General features: G+C 34.8%; 1 protein-coding gene across 4 annotated transcripts in view; it reads left to right on the top strand.

The window, feature by feature from the left end:
* LOC144469264 (membralin) overlaps positions 1-21452 on the top strand; it is a 137385-nt gene that overhangs the window by 40169 nt on the left and 75764 nt on the right. For all 4 annotated transcript variants that reach the window (XM_078179318.1, XM_078179319.1, XM_078179322.1 and 1 more), the window contains one exon: positions 8342-8474. In XM_078179318.1, the coding sequence (XP_078035444.1) occupies positions 8342-8474 (133 nt within the window). The remainder of the gene's footprint in view (positions 1-8341; positions 8475-21452) is intronic.

A 21452-nucleotide genomic window follows, 5' to 3' on the forward strand; every position in this document is an offset into this window, starting at 1 on the left:
AGATACAGTAAATGAAATACGGTGTTAATAATAAATGCCGAATGTTTGCGCAAGTGCATGCTTCTTTGCAAAATCAATAAATCAATGGTACCTGAACAAAAATTAGTGTTATGATCAAGTAGTTTTAAATATATATTTTTTATTTGGCATATTTTGCACGTTCTACATGTTTTGTATATTTACAAAATTTTGCAAAAATATTATTGTATGCGATAATATACTGCAGCGATGGTATAATATATACTTAATATCGAGCATATTTTGTATATTTTCGTGCATAGTTCGTACATTTTTTCCCGCATAAATGTCACACGCATTTTCTATATTTATCGTGCGCACACACTCGCAATCTAATAATAAATATTCACGTTAGGGGGATCAAACATTTTACTTAACCGGTGCCAAAACGAAAGCACCATTTTTTTCGGCCATTTTATTCATTCTTCGCGCTAGCGGGCGTCTATCGTCCGTTATAATCCCTGGTGTATATAAAAAATGAACTGAAGTGAAAGAAAATTAAATGGCGGATCGCGTGTTACGTAATTTTTCTTGCTACCGTCTCGGTGTCAATAAATACGATCGTAAACCCGATCCATTTGCAAGAGTATAAATATCGTCGTGTATGCGTACGTCGCTCGTTTCAGTACCACGAACGTACACACATACACGTAGATCACGTCGCCTAAACAGTTTAAACTGAAACCGCCTCAAACGACCAGAAAATCGAATAAAGCGCAGTATTCTCGATGGATTATCGCATGAAACACCGTTCCGTGACACAATTCTCTAAAGTGACTCGATTAATTTCAACACAACTAAAACAATAATGAGCGCACTATGTTTACGCGTTTACATTACAGCATACTGAAACGAAACGAAATAAAACAAAGGTTCAAATAAGATTAGAATATAAAGATTCAAATATGCAGATTAGAATATGTTGCAACACATTTCTTCGATAGATAACAATTTTAGAAAATTAGTCTACAAGGATTTGACGTTTTATAGATGATTCTCTATTAACCCTTTGCACTCGAGTGTTGACTCTGGGACAACGCTCAAAATTGTTATACAGTGTTCTATTAAAATTTTTACATTATCAAATCTATTTATTTTCAAAGAACTATTGAAAGTACAATTGCTATACGGAAATAGCACAAGCTATACCTTTGCATTAATAAATCACATAAAATGGAGACACTTTAAGTTATCCAAAACTATTTTGGTTTTCGAGTAAAAATGGCGTCGAGTGCAAAGGGTTAATCGACCTTAAAATACTTGGTTCTGTTAAGAGTAATTATGATTATTACATATTCTGTGAAACTAACTGTACTTACTGAAATTATGAAAAAGTTGAATATTATTTGTACGAAATTTTGCTGACCAAGGAACTGCAGTATGTCTTGACATTCGTTTTTCCATTTGAGATACATACTTACATTATTAGGAGCAAACAAATGTTAAATGTTTCAATTACATTCACTAATTAAAAGATATATTGAAGAAGAAGAAGAAGCTTATTTTATAAAACAATATGTGTTCGTACATTTTTGTTTAGATTTGTGTGCACTTCTGAATATTGATCGTAAAATATAGAATTTCAAATACTTAATTGAAATTTAGACATATGAAATACTATTTCAAATAATTATTTCCAATACTTCTTGAAAATATACTACTTCAGTGAATCATTTTCTTTAACACAACATAAACAACTGCTTTGTACAAATGTACTTATCTCTACGATGTCAAATAAATCTTGAAATAATATTTTATATAAAGAAGAATATTCGTAAATTAATTGTTTCCAATACTTTTCCAAATGTTTTCACCCAGATCTGATCGTATTCCATCGATTCTGACTGCGTTATATTCGTCATCAGTTCAGTTCTGCCATGATCGAATGTTCCAATCGGTTTATGGGCGTGTCTGAAATCGTCTTAGTTCGAGAAGCGGCAAACTACTAGTGGAAGTACTGTTATATTGTCTCGCACTGTCAATGCCATAATTAATTCGCATAGGATCATCGTTTTGGATTTGATCGATCCGACGACAGATCAGTTTTCAAAAACTATTGCTGTTATATATTTATACCGTCTCACTATCCAGATATCCATAAAATGAAAAGATAAATTCGTAATGTAAAAACCTGTAGAAAATACACGCAATCCCCGACAAAGTTGCCAAAATAGATGGGTTACACGGCGGAGGTTAAATCTTTGTTTATAGTATCCCATTTCATATTACATATTCACATAGTTTTCGTATCAGCGTTTACTTTATCTTCACGATCTAGATAGGACGTGGTAGCCCTAAGATTTCTGAGATACGGACAGCGCAGAGCCAGCGTTATTTATTCCGGAGACACTTCTGTTTTCCAAGTTAGCCATCTGTCCATGGACCAATGTAATTAGCTAACCAGACTACTGGCGAGTAATTCTTCACCGAGCTATTTTCACCAGGGAGAAGTGTGACAGGTTGCGTGCTGGTCGATTTGTACCATTCCCGTGTCGCGTACATTTGGGATGTAAACCACTGGGAGGACACTCATCAGCATTCCCCCGGCGTTGGCTTCTTCTTGTTTCGTCGCACTCTGTCCGATCAAGAAACTAATTATCCGAGGTCACGCCCTCGCTCCACAAACTATTCATTCTGGGCGTCGCGAGCCACCATCATCCACTACCATCGTCCTTCTTCCTGTTCGACGTATCGGCGTCTTTCCGTCGGCACTTATGCTCGTATCATAACCTATGCGATTCTATGAGCAGACTTGCTACTATCTTCGGTGCCTCGGTAAAAGAGTGCAAGAGTTAGAATTATTATTTTCGCACAAGGATATGTTTAACACTTCAACTTTTCTGCGATGTTTCTGATTTCTGTGATTCGGATCGTCTGCTAGATTATTACAGTACTCAATGAATAATAAGATCGGCTGATTTTTTTATTTGGTAGGCTTCTTTTGTTTTTACAAATTCTTATTCTGTTATAAAAATACATATAAGTGTATAGTGGCGTGCCAGATAATCTTTCTTCTAGAAAAGAACCTTAAGAAATTTTTATTAACATCAAGTTTGACGGGGTAATCCCTAATTTTTTAATTTATGATTATTCAGATTGTAAAGATACATTTGAGTTATTCGTTCAATATATGATTGTGTTACTCGCGCCAGGTATTACAACAACACTCGTTGAAAATCAGAATGAAAACCTTATTGTTACTATTTTAAATTGATATAAAACAGCTGCTTTCAGTGCTCCATAGATATGTAAATAATTGAACCAATAGAGGAACAAGAATTTCAGCTGGTTTTTGGGTCAGATAGACCCTGTTTTCGTACAAGGGTTAATCATTCTACGGCCTACTTCAGCCAGCTTGTTTTGCAGTTTCGTGACCTGCCTACGACACGCCCTGGGATACTTTTATTATACCCGACCGTCACCCTAGGGAGTTTCATATCGTTACAATTCATTAGGAAACGCACCAGCGTGCATACGTCCGGGTTTAATACCCATTCTTCTAATAGATTAGATCTGCTGCTTGTAATAGTGATTCAGACGAGAATTCCGTACGCTGCAGATCAGAGTTTTTCAAAGTATTTCAGTGGTGTTCTACCGTCAAATCAGTTGAGAACAACAAAGAAACTGTCTGCAAAGTTTCCTCTTGTTAGACAGTAACGACGAGTACGAAATAAATTAATTACTTAGTTTATTGTCTACTAGAACGTTCTTCCAAAATCACATTCCAAGGCTTGAAGTTAATTTCATTTGATTCTTTCTTCGATCACAACTAATCTGTTGACTTGCGATTAATGCAGAATGAAAAAAAAAGTGAAATATTCTGTTTTCTATCAAATTTAGGGAAAGGCTTAACATAGAATATATTGTTCCTCTATAATATTCTTTCTCAGTAGGTAAGAATAAAAGGATGACATTTTGTCTTAATTTGACAATTTTTATTTAACATACAATCATAATGAGATTTATTACGTGTACATTTTTTGTACTATTTTTGTTCATTTGTTTGACTGGAGGGAAGTAGAATATCAACGTCCGACACGTTTTTAACTGAAAAAATCGTAGAAAGGGAATACAATTATTGAGATAATATGACACGATGTATGTGGATAAATTGGAATTTGCAGCATGAATTTATCACTTGCGACTAATAAACTGCGGTTTTTATGAATTTCCGACGAAAATGAAATTCTAAGGACATGAGAAAAGTTTGAGAATATTTTTCATATTACGTACTACTTATTAGAATGATTAAAAAGGCATTTTTATCCGGTTTACGTTTCTCATAATCAAGTTAGACAATTCGGATCTCGCGTTAGAATCCTCGGTCTATTGATTAGTATACAAATGCTTTGTTCGTTCTTTGCGCAGCAATTGTTGTACGCTACCTAAATTCTCGTTCGCAGCTAGTTTGACGGAAGGTCGTTACAAGTGAAATAACTTGACCGATGTTTCACCCGATAAGTGAGATTTAACGTTCAACGCCTGCGGAACGATAAAAATCGCCGGCGGTATTCGCCGAACGTATCGTTTTAACAGTATAATGGCCCGTGGGACAGTATGAAATTTACATGGGCCGAGGTCTTGCACACTGTACCACGAACTTTTAATTGTGCGGAAAGTATTCGATTAATAGGACGAGCCTGCCGGTTTGATGGCAGACGATTGCGTGTATCGATCCCCGTGAGTTGTTTCGTTATTTTTAAACCTCAAACAACGCTTCTCCTCTCTCGCGGGACAATTCTCTGCCCTTTTTTTCTTCTCTTTTTGTTTTTTTTTTTTTCGTTCGTTAGGTGCGAATTAATAATCTCGTACATTTTTTTGCTCGCGCCCGTGCACCGCAATGGTATAGTTGAAATAATGAGATGGCTTGCCGGGATCCGGCAAAGTATATCTTTTTAACTGATCTAATCAAGACGCGCAGCAACGTTTTTATTGGTCTTGTCCACGACGTGTGCGATTATTAATTTCGAGAAATGTAACTCTAATCGATTGGCATGATCTATTATTTTTACAAGCAACTGTAGTAGATAATTTTATGTGATTACTTACGATGGTGGCCATATGGACCACTTGAGGAAAAAGGTACAATCTAGCTTGTTAGATAATGACTAAAATACTTTTTTACGCTAGTCAAAAGAGTCAATTTGCAAGTGTTGAAAGGTTTGAAAAACTCCAGATTCTGACAGCTGTTTGTCGAAAGTGTCAAAAATCGTGGCAAAACTGTGATTTTGACGATCTTTAATTGTCTATAGCTCATATTACGATCATCCGATTTCGATGAAATTTTCAGCAAGCGCATGAGTTGCCGAGATCTACAAAGAGCAGATTTTTTCAATTTTCGCTTTCAGCTCAGATAAGAAAAGTTAAAAGACCAGAGTTTTTTTATTTTTTGTATTATTCCACTAAAAGGAAAACTAATAGAGTATTTTAATCATCGCTTTAGAAGGCTAATGTATCTATCAACTGAAACGAAATTCAATTTAAAAAATTTAAATAAATTTATCAATTTTCGAGTATCGAATTTTGTTTAGTTTTAATACCCGTGTCTACATTTACAAAAGGCGCCTTTATATTATAGATCTTTTTCTAATAACAACTAACACATTCACGTGAAAAACATACACCTGAAAAGTTCTTTTCTTTGTCCGACTGTAAAAGTGAAATCGAATAAAATTCTTCCTTCCTGGATGGTTTTGCCAAATGTCAAACGGTACAGTTCTGTTCAACACGATAGATTTTACACCGATTTCCTAGGTTCCATGAAAAATTTGTGTCCAGGTAATAGTACTAGCCGAGTTACCGCAACTACAAGTAACAAGTACACCCACGCAAGGCGGCGTTTTGTAAACAGCTGTTTCACGCTTGCTTCAAGACAGATGATTGCACGTCAGACTAATTCGGTTTACAATTTCTATTGCATAACAGAGAATGTATGCATCCGGGGCTTTAGGTGCCACACCATGTCTCTAAACGTATGTGCTCGGCTTGACGCGCGTATGTATATATGTATATAACATACATGGTGCACGTTCTCATATGCTCGTATAATATATATGTATATTATATATGTAGAAGGATTCATAGTATTCTTGCGTACATGACACGTTTATGCCAGAGTAACCCGTAAGGAACTGCACAAATTGGAGGAGATTTGGAGTAACGATTTTTGTGTATAAAATATGAGGGCCGATATGTCTGTCATACACGGCGATCTCGCGGAATTTTTTTAGTTATTCAGTTACAACGAGACTGTGAAACTCGCAAACGCTTGTTTAATAATTTATTGTAAAAACATCGTATATGGGGTGGTCCATGCGACTTGTGCATCTCCTGCAACTTCGAAAACATGCATTGGGCAACAAATTGTTCGATACAACAGTTGCAACGCTTTTTCTTAAATGGAATACTATATCTGTTGTTTAAAAATATAGAAGAATATCGAATTGGAAATAAAAAAAAAAGTATTGATCTCTTTCGCTTTACTTTTCGAACATTTTCTTCGCGTAATTTCAAGTTAGAGAGTCAACTTTATGACGGATTTATGCGGGGCAGCGAAAATTGAAGGGAATTCTCAAAAAGTGAAGCGAAATTACTTGTTAGTTATTAGGTTTAGGGTTAAGAAAGACTAATACTTTATTCGTTTAAACTATGCAACTTTGATATTGAAAGATTTGTTGTCCAATGTATATTTTTGAAGTTGCAGGATGTGTACTAATTACATAGACAACCTTTTATACTATAGCTTCTATTTTTACTACACTGTTATCCTTGCTTGATTTACTTCCTTCCTTCTTGTCATACATTGCATTCACTGTCACTCCATTTTTCTATCTTTTTGTTCCCTTTCATAGCAGTAAGAACGATGATAATGATAATAATAATAATTCTTTATTTTCGGTCTCATAACCAAAACGAGAGACTTGGTTTCACAAATCTAGACGAATCCAATGTCCTTAAATATCTTGCGCCGTATACCCGGTTCGCAAATATCTTAACAATCGCGTTCATTTCGAGCCTGTTAAAAAATTCTAAGATTACGACAAACTGAGCGGTGACAATCCGTCGGTACCCGTTCCATGGAACATCGTGATCTATCACTGTGCGTGCACTGTTTTGACGTTTGTAATGTAGTCCGTGTATAGTATTACGGAGACGCCGCACACAGGGACACGGTTCCTGTGTAAAATTCACGCATGCAAATCTCCGGACGCGCGAGCGTAAAAGCGTCTTATTAGCGTGATTAATCCTGCTTCGTGTTTCGTGCCCACCAGATCGATTCTCGGCGCGTATAAATTTTCGATTACGACTGAGGGAATCCATAATCCGCGGCCACGAGAAAAAGATAGAAAGAGGAGTGGAACTAAACACGGCCACTGGTATTACTTCGTTAATCATTCTCGCTCTTACACGCCCTTTCTTCGGTTGGTCTCGGAAATCTTTGAACAATCGATCGTCTATCAGTGAATTACAGGACAAATGTAAAGTGATCGTGTATAGTTGCGTGGCAATAAGCTGAGGTGAGATTATCGATATCGTTTTCGACGATTGCGGCGATGAAAGTGAAACTGATCAAAGTCATATTTCTCGTCTCGAAAGATGTATATCTAGAACTGTTAGATATACAATAGAACTACACTAGAAATACTAATAGGGGACGAAATTTCTTGTTTGGAATTTCTTATAATTAGACTGCCGGTTTTATGCGTTTATGGCAAAAATGGGCAGGTGAAATTGAAACAGTGAAAAGGTAACCAGAAATGAAGAATGTTGGTATACTGATTTCAGTTTTATAAAATTGTCACAGAAACAAATAATACTGTACTTGGCTCATCTGTTTTGCAATTTTATAGAAAATTTTTATTTTGTATAAAGATCCACTTAGAGATATACTTATGATCGTTACTTTCATTCTCAGTACATTTCGTCTTTTAAAATTTTGTATGATTTTTTCTAAAGTATGTATATGATTAATCATGTACGGCAGTTTCCTTTTGGCTTCCTTTTGTCGCACAAAACTCTAAACAAATGAATTGTAGATTGGTCGTAAATCATAGATAAATGTCTGATAAATACTGTATGTTATTTAGTTCTCTTCACTATTAGTGTTTATTCATTTGTTCATACTTACGGTTAGGAATTGGACTTTGTCCAAATTTTCCTTACTAATATAAAACAATAGGAAACGTAACGTTGTAGCAATATACAGATTTGTTCCCTAATTGAACTGATTAATATGTAAAATGTAATGTTCGCGAGAGAAGTAAATATAGAACTGAGATGACGAATTCTTTCTTACTGTTGCACGTTCAATTTTCTGTTACAGGAATGGAGGCAATCATGTCTGAATTCTTCAATGACACTACGACTGCCTTCTACATCATAATGATCGTTTGGATCGCCGATCAGTACGATGCTATTTGTTGTCACACCACGATCTCGAAACGGCACTGGCTGCGGTAAGTGATATTCATGAATACTAATTGATTCTTAAAAGTTCGCCAAACTAATTTCACATGATAATATTTTACTATTGCAATGACATAAAAGTTAACACTCGAACCGTTACTTCCTCTATAAAAATTAAAAAATAAAACAGGGTATACCTAATTTCTTAAATCATGTGCTGCTTGACTGAGTCATTCCTCGGTTATCATAAGCTAAACATGAATATGTTTAGCTGTTACTGCTTTTAAATAATAACATGTCAAGGAAATAAGCAAAAAAGATAAAAAAGAGATAATGTTATTTGGCAATTTTTACGACTTCTTCTATTTCGTACGAAAATCACAAAAACAATTTTATTAAACTATTGTACTATTGGCATTTATCGGTGCTGGTACGTTACCAACGCATTATTAATTAATTAAAAATATAAAAATAATTAAAAAATTTTGCTTAGCTGTACGAATTATAGAACATTTAAATTAAATTCCCAATTGGGAACAGCATGCAATACAGGGTTAATGCTATCAGACTTATTACGATGAAGACTTAAAACTGTAAAACTTAATTGAAGACTTACTACTTTGACTGCTGGTTCATTCATATGTGAGTGCTAGAATTTAATTTTCACTCGAAGCCATTATAATTTAATCGAGATTTGCGAGAGGAAAGAATGTTGACAAAGTAATTGATATATCATATAACATTGTTTCGCACTTTTAACTTCATTGAATGACGTAGTTTAATGTTATGAAATTTGCAAGGTTCTTGGCGCGGCCGTCAAAGTGTTAACTATTGAATAAATAGAAAGAAATAACGATTGTTATCGACGGTTCAAAACTATTGTTAATACGACACAACGGGAGACTTTCTAAAATGCAGTGTTCCAAATTGGATTCATGTTCCATTTGGAAAAGTTACATGTATTTTAGTTCCAGCCTCTTTAGATTTTCAAATATATTTTAGATTTTTATTTATCTATTTTAGATTTTTCAGGCAAGTTCAGAGGCGACATTTTTACGTATCGATATACAGTGTGGTCGACTCGCGTTTCTACCTATATATCTCCATTATTAGAAATATTACAAGAACTATTTTCGAGGTCATATTTTCCGGCTTGTCATCGTCAATTTGCAAGTCCCCGGTTCAAACGTTACTGGCTGTTTCGCGAACAAAACCGCGCGACGATTACGAGTTCATTCGTAAAAGTCTCCATGGTCTTTAGTCGCTTACTCTTGCGGCCGGAACGGAGGGAAAGGATGATCGAAGGAGCATTTAATTAAAGGGGATTAAGCTGTATAACGGATTAAGTAGCGAGTCACTTGTAGTCCTTCGTACACCGGGTTGTCGCGTCTTTTTTTCTTTATTCCGGCCTGCTCGTGTCCGGCTAAAACTGAAGCGATCAAAGTATCTGCCGCCGGACGGAATAGCCTTTGTCGGATGATGATAAAACGCCTTGCTTGCCTTGTCGGAGCAACTTTGTCAAAGGATCGCCAAGATTTTTGCGTATCGAGCCTGGCGCCCACGTGTCCGATACGCTACACGCGACAACTTCGATGTCTGGCGTAACGATACATTTGTGCTTTACATATTGCCACTGCAAGAGAATCGAATAAACAGTGCAAAAAGATGCGTTGATCTGATTCTAGGTAAACTATACATTGTATTTTATTCTCAGATAGTGTACAAAATAATATCATGGGGAATTGGAACTTTTTCATGAAAATAAAATAGGAATTTTGGGGTGGCTAGTAACTCCAGCGTACCTGTTAAGGGCGAACTTTTGTTTTGTCCAATTAATGCAGACAATTTTTATTTTGTAAAACAGTAAATTCTATAACCTTTATGTTTTTTTTTTTGCATATACAGTAAAGGGCGATAGAAAGTGATACCTATGTTATTAACAGGTATGACACTGGTGGGTTTTTTAAAATGAATTCTACGCTATTAGATATTCTCTTTTCTTTGTTCTAATTATATACACGTATCGATAATAGTTATGAAACTTTACGTATCGTTAACATTCAAATAATAATTGATATATGAATAACTATACATTTTATTGATATAACACATTGCTTATATTGCAATAGTGTCTAATAAGAAATAAAAGAAATAAAAATTAAAGAATTATGAGAAAAATAAAATGAATAATTTCGTTGAGAAAATACAAATCTTTATCTGAAATTCTATTACAAGCAAGAGTATATAAATTTTTATTAGGTCTACCGTAATATACTGTCTGTTCTTGATATGAAAGAAAATAATAATTCTTGTATGCATTTAATAATATTTATTGCACTGTATAGTTTCCGTCTTTAGTTATGCCCTCTTGCCAGCGTGATTGCAATTTATAAATATCATTTTTGAAGAATGCATCAAGAATGTGAACTTAAAACAACGTCATCGAACATAACCTGCCGGTAGACCCAATATTTACTTTGTAGTGACAGTAGCAGTTGCATTTCGTTTATGTTATAAAAATATCGTATATAGCATTTATGGACACGTCAGTGACCCGGTTGCGCGACGGACCTTTAGAGCATTGGGACCCCAATGTGGAAATATTAAACAGGGGCGCACCACGATATTTATAGACCTTGAGCAATTTTATAACCGTCCCGCCTTAGAACCTCTTTTTGTGACAATCCAGTTCACATATAGGGGAGAATCGTGCAGTCCGGACATTCTATGTTTTGGTGCGACAACTTCGGCTACTTTTACGATTAACGAAAGACATATTTGAGAAGTATTATTATTTGTTATATTATTTATTATATGAATTATTTATTTGTTATATTAAAATTTTGAAGTCGTTAGACGAATTTAAGAATATCTTTACATTCCTATCTGACCATTACATTTATCAAAAGAGACAATTTTTATTTTGCTTAAAAATACCCAGACTATTTATTATATTCTCCTAATTTGATTAGGATCCATAAGATGTAAAAAATGTTGAACAAGTGACTGAAGTCATACAACTGAATTGTTAATTTAGTCATTAAGTAAAGTACTTCAATTTTATGAAATATTTGAGACATTATATTTGAAATAGTTGGTTAATTTATTGTTAAAAACTTAATCAACGATCGTGTAAATTACTATCGTTAATGTAACTAAAATTAGGACAATTAGAATATACGATAAGATTGACACACGCGTGAAATAATTGAATAAAAAAGAAATAAAACGTCTTATGAGAAATCGTACTTGAATGATAAGAACTATGAGGACTAATTAAACAAATTGTGTAATTTTCTGAATTGTTCCGCAATAACAGTTACTCGCAAAGAAAAGTATCATCCTGACGACTTCATTAATCTTTGCGCAAAATCGTTGAAGTGTTAGATTCGAAACTGTGACCAGCCACCAACTTTCTCTATTAAGGGGTGAATATTTTGGAACCAGAAATTCCAGCCTTTGTCACGCGCGATTGTAGCGAAATTTCAGTTCCTTAATAGACGTATGTAGAATTAGTGACGAATACGTACCTTCTATAATTATTAGAGTTCATTGATTATCATGGAACGCTTACATCACGGGCGCGGTATGCGCAGGGAAATCTTAATTAATCAAACACCGTGGTCTACGCTGGAACAAGCTCACAGGACTGAATCCATCTGTCTATGCGCATTCCAAATGCTCTACACATGTATATGGAATCCTATCGCGCAGTTAATTATTTCTTTATCGATCTTTATTAATATTGTTTGCCTCTTGAGAGAAACACAGTGTTAATGAAAACGCCAGTGGCAGTTTATGGAATATACAGTTTTTCGATTTTGTTATTGATAGAAGATTCGTTACATTACATTTAGTAAAATGTAATTATGTTAATTACGTAATTTTGATTAATTGTAATATTAATTAATTATATAAGCATTGCAAATATTGAGAAATTTTGTGCGAATTGTATACGAGTTCACTTAATATGTTTGTATTTTTATTTAATTGATTATCGTAAATGCGATTAGAGATTTCTGAAATTTCTAAAATAAGTGATTACCTAAATTTCCTAAATTTCTGAAATAATTCATTATTTAAATTTCTCAAACTTCTTGAATTTCTCATGTATTTAATTATTTATATTTCTTAAACAATTGAATGTTTATGCGACTGTAAGTTGTATTCCTTCATTTTACACTTAGAATGGATAGTGAAGTAATGCTGAAATTAATAATTACGATGCCACAACTGCTAAAGGTTATTGTGAATGGAAAACATAGTTATGCTCTATTATTGTTATTGAGATATCTAATGCATTATTATTAAAATATCTCCACTAATGCCTTCAAACAAGACCATAGACTATTTCCCAAAATTTACTAAAAATTTCATATGTTCTACAAACAGATATAAGAATTTAAAGTATGTCCACATTGTTTTGAGGGGGTTGTATGTCCGGTCTCATTTTCCGGACGATTCCCGTATAATTTCGAGTTTGGCCATTGGTCGTTTCGACAGTTATACGAGGGATGTCAAAGTCGGACGGGGATGAGTTACTCGCAATAGGAATCGAGTTTTACGCTCGATGAGGCTTACGACGGAGGAAAGGGGAGCTATACTGCAATTTCCTTAGACTGACAAAGGTATAGATCGAGACATTAGGGGCATTAGGTAGCGATTAAACAAAATTGTCGCCGTTGATAGTCCTACTCGCCGGGCCTGGATGTTTGAACAGTTCCAGTGACGCGCGAATGAACAGCCACAGCCAACGAAATTGCTCGCGGCTACGAGGCGATACGTTTAAAGCGGAACATTTTAAATTGCCGTGAAACTTTGACAAATAGATCGAACCACGAACGGACTGTCCGGAAATTAGCGGCAAGAGGGAACCAGGGAACAGAATCTTCTCTTTTATATCGTGATCTTCTCTATTTCTTCCAAGATCCTATCAATATCATCCCCTAAAAGCCGATCTTTGTTAACACTTTCTGTATGGTCGGTTTTATAAAGAGCTGGGCATTATTCGAGTTGTTTCGAATGAATATTTATCTAAGACAATTATCCGATTGAATACTTTTTAGTCAAATATTTTATACGAATAACAATTATTCATCACGAATTATTTGAATAGAGATTGCAAAATTATGCGAATAATTGTTGACTGTTTTCGATTTTATTTAATTTGATAAGAATATAATTTATGTGAATATATTTAGCATCAGTTCAATTTTAACTACTTAGAGAATTATAAAATTACGGATGCCTTCCTCTGCAAATTCAATATTAGGTATAAAAATTGCCAAAAAATCCTATTTTTTCTTACACAGATTTAACGCTTTGCACTCGTATGCCGAGTTCGTGGCATCTCGAAAAATTGCTACACAATTCTTTACATAGTTTTTACATTTCATACATAAAGAATTGCTAAAAATGTAAATATTTTACCAGCAAATAAATTCAATTTCATATGGATGCAATACAAAATTAATACAACATCAAAATAAAAACATAAACAGAAATATCCTAATTTTTAAGTTAAAATAGCTTTGAATACAACGGTTAAACAACGCTGCAAAATTATTCTCAATTTTTCGTAAACACGTAAAGTGTCTTGTCTTTTTTCATACAACGTTTTCTGGACTTAATGTACACCTGAACACGAAAAATTGAAGACGGCAATTCTGAATGCCTATTCCAAATCGGAAAGAGAAGTGATGTGTCCTAAACGTGCGCGATAAAGGGATTGTTAAGCTGCAGCAAATACGTAATTTAAGATTCTTTTCAAAGAAGTTTCACGAAATTAATAGCGCCGGTGGAGGAACTGTAGCAGGTGTAATAGAATTATAGCTGCGTACAGTCAAAATTTAGTGCCATCGTGTCTCCAAATATAAATTAGAACCGAGAAAGTTGCATGCATTCCAGCAACGTGGAGAACTATTTGGACAATATTAATAAAGCAGTAAGCGACGAAATTAGATTAAGCTATTAAATTCCGTAACACGATCTTGAATAATCTGATGCGACATATGTACACTGATAGTTATTCATACGCTATTAGCCGAACAAGTAGTCTACTAATTACAGTTGACAATATCAGAACTCTCTATTGTTCCAATACGTTTTACATATAATTAGCGGAATCTAAGGCAACCCATATGCGAAATAGTTTACTGTGCAAATCAATAAAGATGGAATCTGGCGTTCTATCTAAATAGTTGTTCTACTATCAGAACATTTACGTTAGTCTGTTTAGTCTGAATAATTGAGATTCGACTGTACAATAAAAATACTTTAACACTGTACGTATAAGAAAAAGAAACCTTAACGTACATTTTGAGACAACAATACAATAGAGGAAACATATGTGGACAACTTTTTTAAAACTGGATTGAATCATCTGATAAAAACTCAATAATCTCGGGTTTTTTTTTAGAGATTTTAGATGGATTAGTTTACTATGCAGTGATTTAAATTTTGCTACAGTCATAGACGAGGAGATAAAATATCCTATTAATTTGACAATTTTTATTTAGTACATAACGATAACGAGACTTATTACATGTACGTTTTTCAAGTTACGTTTGCTTCTAAGTTTTATTCGAGTGAACTGGCATATCAAACGTTCGATAGGATTTCATAAAGCAGCCCGACGCCATAACATTTTACGGAGAAGAAGGAACACGATCGTACACTAGTGACCCATTTTTCATGGGCTGACCGTTAATTGTCTATCCGCGGTGATAAATCCTTTTAGGGCACAATAGAAGAGGAATTACTACTCGTCAAACAGCCGGCGACGGCCAGATGAAAGTATGAAATTATTGCATTACAGTATTATCCGTCCTAATGTCGCTTTTTGCACGAATCCAGCTTGAAAAGGAGGAGCACACGTGTCTTTATGTGCACACTAGCCCGGATAAGTCAGCCAAGTAGAACACCGAAGGAAGAGACAGCCCTTCCAGGCTCAAATGGGACTGAACGTGCGTTATCTACGAACTGCCGGGAATCCAGACCCACATTACGGATCGAAAGTAAAGTGCACACCCCTCGGTGACGACCTAACACCGTCGCGTATCGTGAAACTAAGATCCACCCTACTCTTTTCATACTCTTTCCCTCCTTTTTACTCACTTTTTATTTTTTCCCCTTTTTTTACTCTATTGTTTTTCTTTCCCCTCCCCTATTTCCCTTTTTTCCTTCCTTCTCTCTCTCTCTCTCTCTCTCTCTCTCTCTCTCTCTCTTTCTTTCTGTTCCTCGCTTTCCTCTTTCTATTGTTCTCTTCTTTTCTCTCTTTTCGTTTCTTCACACAAAATTGTATCTCCCATATCTCCCTTTCTCTACTCGGCCACTCAACCATCTACTATTCGCAGGACAGACACGTCATAATTCCGTATTCCGTGACAATGATGATACAACCACGAATGCGATGAAAATAAACCAGACTGTAGTACGTACGCACTCGAAAGCCAGAGTCGGCCAGTAATCGATTATTTTGTGGTTAATTTTCTAATTGGTCACGAAAAGTAACCACGGCAATCGTAATCATTAATCAGTTGATCGTTGTTAGAATAAATAGAGATTTATAAAAAATATATATAAATATAAAATAGAATAAATCAGAAGTGACGACACATTTGGTAATATGTATTCATTAGGTTTGGTAATATGTATACACAGTAATCTATCATCGCGGACGAACGATTAGTTTATCTTTCCTCATCATTTGTTGTTGGGTGTTCTGACGACATCGAATGAAGAAAGTCTTCTATGAAGTCACGAACGAATAAGTGCAGATTTTCTAAATTAATATGATTTTGAATAAAATGGACTATACAGAACTACAATAATATCAAATTTTACAATTAATCATATTTAAGAAAGTATTCAATAATTATGATTACTGATTACTCGATTACTTAAATTATTAATTAACCATGATTACTTGATTACTTAGTGATCGTTAATCATTAATGCCTAATTCTGTTGAAAACTCTAATTTTGATTTCGAATAGAATATTGGAATTTAATTTACATTTTTAAATACATAAATCGGTTCATTTCAGCTTCCAATTAGAAAACAAATGATGATGTTGAAACTATTTAGAAATTCAATGAGCACGGCTGATCTTATATTTTAAATAAAAACATCGCATTCCTGTTAAACCGGAGAACATAATTAATTTGCCGAATTCCATTACATTATTTAATAAACTAATTAATTATAATTTGAAATCAGTAAATTTACTAATTGTACGTTGTTGTTTTCAATTAAAGTGCTTCTGCGAACAATGGATCCGACGCGTGGTCATATTTGCGTAATGATAACTGAATTTAACATCTCAACAAAGCTGTCAAAAATTTCGAGAATTTGATACATTGAAATCGTGCACAGTTAATTAACACAGCATTTTAAGTGAATTTTTCTCAATTAATCAGTGGCAAAATGTCGTCGTGGCGTTTTTTTTTTCTTTTCTCGAAGAGGCCATTAAACTGTTTTAAGGACGGTGTTCCATGATGAATTAACGTAGAGCTATAATTTCATCCTCTTGACGTGTTTGCGAAAGAAGGAAGTGATATTGAGCTCAAAGACGAGGATGTGACGTAATTTCGATAATTTGTTTAAACAGCGAATACTTCAAATATTTGTGAGCACTCGTGAACGGATCATGTCGGTGTCGCCTACGATGACAATTCGCTCGGAGACACGTAATACGAAACCATCCACACCCTCAGATCAATCATGCTCGTCATTTACTGTTCCTTCTAACTGGCCACGCGACTTCCCAGTTTCCATACTTAATTCGCATGAGAGGAATTATTTTCAAATTCTGCAGATAGTAGATTGAAGTAGCCATTAAAATAAATTGCTAATGTTCATAAATATTCACACATTTGGCACGAATACAATTGACGGTCTATAATTATCAGTGACAATTAAAGTCACCCGATTTTTTCTTTATAATAATACTTAACTTAATAAGTGATTGTAATCAATAATCCGCGCTCAGCTATCTTCTTCACTAATGAATTTAAAATCCAGTTCACAATAAAACAATTTTTAACTAGATCTACATTTATTATTACTAGAAGAATTTAGTAACATTCTTACATTCCCTTTAAGAAGAAATATATATTTATTTAATTTTCGTTAAGAAAATTTTTATTTTATATTTATACAAAATAAAATGTCCGAGTACCGATGCAATTGACAAGAATTGTATAGACACCTGTTCTTTTACAGAACAATTTCAGTACGTTATGAATAACGTCAACGGATCCTAAAGTCGACTGATGTGATTACTATTTTTCGATCATTCGCTTTCTTAATAAAAGCACGAGACTCCGCAGTTTAGTTACAACGTTTCGATATTAAAGCTGCGTTACGCGCACCGGTGCCTACAACGAATCATGAACACGATTTTACAGGTGCACCGATATGAAATAAATTATTTCGATTCTTTCCCGATGAGAGTCCAAAGGGAGATTAATATTAAATACGAGACACTTTATAATAAATTTGTACGTCCGCCGATACGTTCGACGACGTGTAAAACAACGAGCGTAAAAATGTTTATTATTTGAGAGCCTGGAGCACCGTCGTTGCACGTGATTACGTTGTTCCGTTAATCTGAATAATAAAGATGTTCGCGATATTAATACCGGTACGCACGGTCATAAAGTTTATTCTTTATCATTCGAACGGGCAACGAAAAGCGCTGCTTGACGACTCTACCAGAAATTCCCCCGAATAAACTGGATAGCGAACGCTTAACATCTTTATAAATATTCACCGTATTAACGATCGGCTGAAATTAATATCGCTATTCGCGAATAATTATTTTGTAATTTTCTCTTGCCAGCCGCGCGTCCGGACGACGGCTTTACATGCGCATGTATATTTCTTTCGCGTGCGCAACGCGAAACAGGTAAAATAAATAATTCGAGGGAACTGTACGGATATAAATTTTACATAATTACGGGCGAGCGTATTTTTCGTTTCGCTCGGCCGGAACGTGTTTCATTTTTTCAATTGGTTGTCCACCGCTGCCGTGTTAGTTTCAATTGTCGAAGTGTATCTCAGAATCGTTCTTCCTTTTTGCTTCTTTCATGTTGAAACGCGAACTCGCGGTTCTTGAAGCAAGTGGGAGAATCAAAAATCATTATATGCATGATTTGGTAGAAAATAGAGACACTGTCTTCGCGGTGTATAATTTTAATAGTGTCTAATTATACGACGATAAACGTGATAATTGATCGAACGAATTCTATATTGTAGAAATAAAAAATAATAATTGTGTCAAAGATTTTTATTCGTGGGAAGGGTAGTCGTCGTTAAATTTTAAGGAAAACTGTAAAAAGTGCAATGATAAGAATTATTCTGGTTATTGATAATAGTTATTTAAAAAAAGAAGAGAAACTATTTTCGTCAATTGTAATGGTTATATGTACTGAACATATCACGTCAACGATAATTATTATCGCGTCATTGGTAATTGTTAATTGTAACAAGTAACAATTTTCGTTGTTCGTTAATTCGTTACATATATTGGTTATTTGTAATGAACACATTCTAGACATTTTTAATCATTGGTCAGTAATCGAAATCATTTTGAGTAAAAATTTAATGCTTGTTCTTCAATTTTTCCTCGTTTTTCTTATAAGAGTTTTCGCTATATTTACAATAGATAATAGTTTACGAACAACGATACGAATCGTACTAAACGAAATAAATTTTTATACAAATTTGTTTAAACATTATCTAGTAAATTAATCGCTGTAACATCTCAGCAAAGTTCAAGCAGTTTGATGCGATTTTTAAAAAGTTCCATTAGACCGTCACATTCCAAACATCGAAAATTGCTCAAAATTAAACTGTTTTGTTTAATTAAACTAGAATTACACTAAAACGACACACTCACACGCACTCTGAGTGCCATAGCAACGACCTCAGCTATTTCTTAAAAATTATTTAGACTTATTTAATGTTTGAATTGAAAGTAAAGTTGCATTGCATCAACTAAGTTCTCAATATTCTTACGTTCGGCGAATGTTAATAGCATTAGGGGAATACAATAAATCAGCATAAAAATTAGCATCCGAATAGTTTATCGAGCGACTTTACCTCTGTAAGCCCAGGATCATGCTAAAGTTCAATATGGTTCTCGGCGAGTGGGAAACGCTTTGTATCCGCGAGATGAAGCACTTATTTCGTTTCTGTTCGAGGAATCAAGCGATGAATCGATATTATCCGGCAAAAGGCACACCTGGTAACGTTTCAATGGACCACTTTTCTAATTGTTTTCGACAACGGCCGCGCAAACACAGATGTAGCAGTCCCGGCACGGTATCGCGCAGCATCGCTGGCAGACTGCGAATAGCGACCCTTTTAAATCGTTGAACAAATGGATGAAACTCTTACCACTGGGTTGAGGTTTTAACGGGCCGAGCCTGTGAAACCAATTGCTTGATTGCGTTTATTCTCCGCCCTTTAAAAGAAATAAAATCGTATTGCAGATTACTTTTTATGACGACCGGGCTAACGTTATCACGTGTTCAACCGTCCGACGCGAACGGTTTACGCGCCACTAAATTGTACGTTGATTATTTCGACGCTGCTTGACGAACGTATCATGAACTTACACGGGATCATTCGATCTCGGCCGTTGACGACAAAGACGGTTTCTTTATTCCCCCCCCTTTGCTCGTTTAACCATCGAACGGCGGGACTATATTCGCAACTGTATAACGAATCGCGTTTATTACCGTTTATAACTTTCTTTATCAACTTTACAAAACGTATTTTTTAAGACACTTTGCGCAAACCTAACGACCTTTCTGTTGTTCCTAGCATGATGGTAATTCAGTCAACTTAATTGTCGTAAAATGAATAATTCTTTGACGATTTGAAGGATTTATATGACACGGTAACCACAGTGTTTAAGTGAGACTGCAATGATTTATCATAAATGACGTTGCTATGGTTAAATGTGGTTAAATACGTACTGTGGTTTTTATACGATAATAATAATAAGAAGAAAACTGATAATTAGATTGTAGATTTTTATGCAAAGTATAATTTGTTTGCATCTGTTACTAGAAACGAGAGCCACTTCGGTGTTTATTTGTCTGTTTAATGGTTTTGTTAAGTAATAGATACTTCGATGTTCCTGAATTTTTTAAATATTTTTACTCTGTTAAGTGGCAGCTAGTCATTGGTGTCATAAATGCATACAATCCGCCGTGTAGTAATAATAACAATATTACAATGAGCAGAGATCGAATGAAACAATTAGTACAATCTGATAGTATTAGAGAATTAGATAATAAATATAGTAGTAATGTGAGTAACATTGACAATAATAATAGCAATAGGAGATTTCATTGTAGAATTGACTATTTCCAAATTGGATTACTGTATGAGAATATAGAATCTCTATTTTCGAAGATAATAGCTGTTCTTAAAGAATAAAAAAAGAGAGGAAGAGAGAGAGAGAGAGAGAGAGAGAGAGAGAGAAAGAAAGGATTGAAGTAAATACTCCCAGGTCAAGCAAACTAATGCTACGACAAAGTAGGTCCAGTTTCACGAGAATACTAAATTACCGATTGTGCGCGGCTGAAATGGACCGATTACATAATTCGTTCGCAGCTGTGATCACTGCATTTAATTATTAATACGGTTCGTGCTGATGTAACGCATACGTGACGATTGGGATTCCACGTTTTTCGCGAGAACGATGAAAATTAACCTCGTGCACGCTGTTCTTTAAATGTTGTAACGCGCGACGTATTATTCGGAAAGGTTAGAACGTTCTTTGTTGATTTTTTCAAAGGTTTGTGAAACAGTTACGCTCGCGTTTAGTAAAATGTTGCAACTAGTGACAAGAAGAACTATTAACAAAACGAATGGCGGTAGGGAATCCAAAGAGTAGGAGAGGTCTGGCAGGTTTTCAAGTTTTGTTAGAAAGGCAAAAAAGAAAGTGTTACGAAGGCAGCACTGGGAAAATGGTCAGAAGACAAAGTATGATACGAGTAATTCTAATTTT

The sequence above is a fragment of the Augochlora pura genome, chromosome 4 (assembly GCF_028453695.1).
Source record: "Augochlora pura isolate Apur16 chromosome 4, APUR_v2.2.1, whole genome shotgun sequence".
Lineage (NCBI taxonomy): Eukaryota > Metazoa > Arthropoda > Insecta > Hymenoptera > Halictidae > Augochlora > Augochlora pura.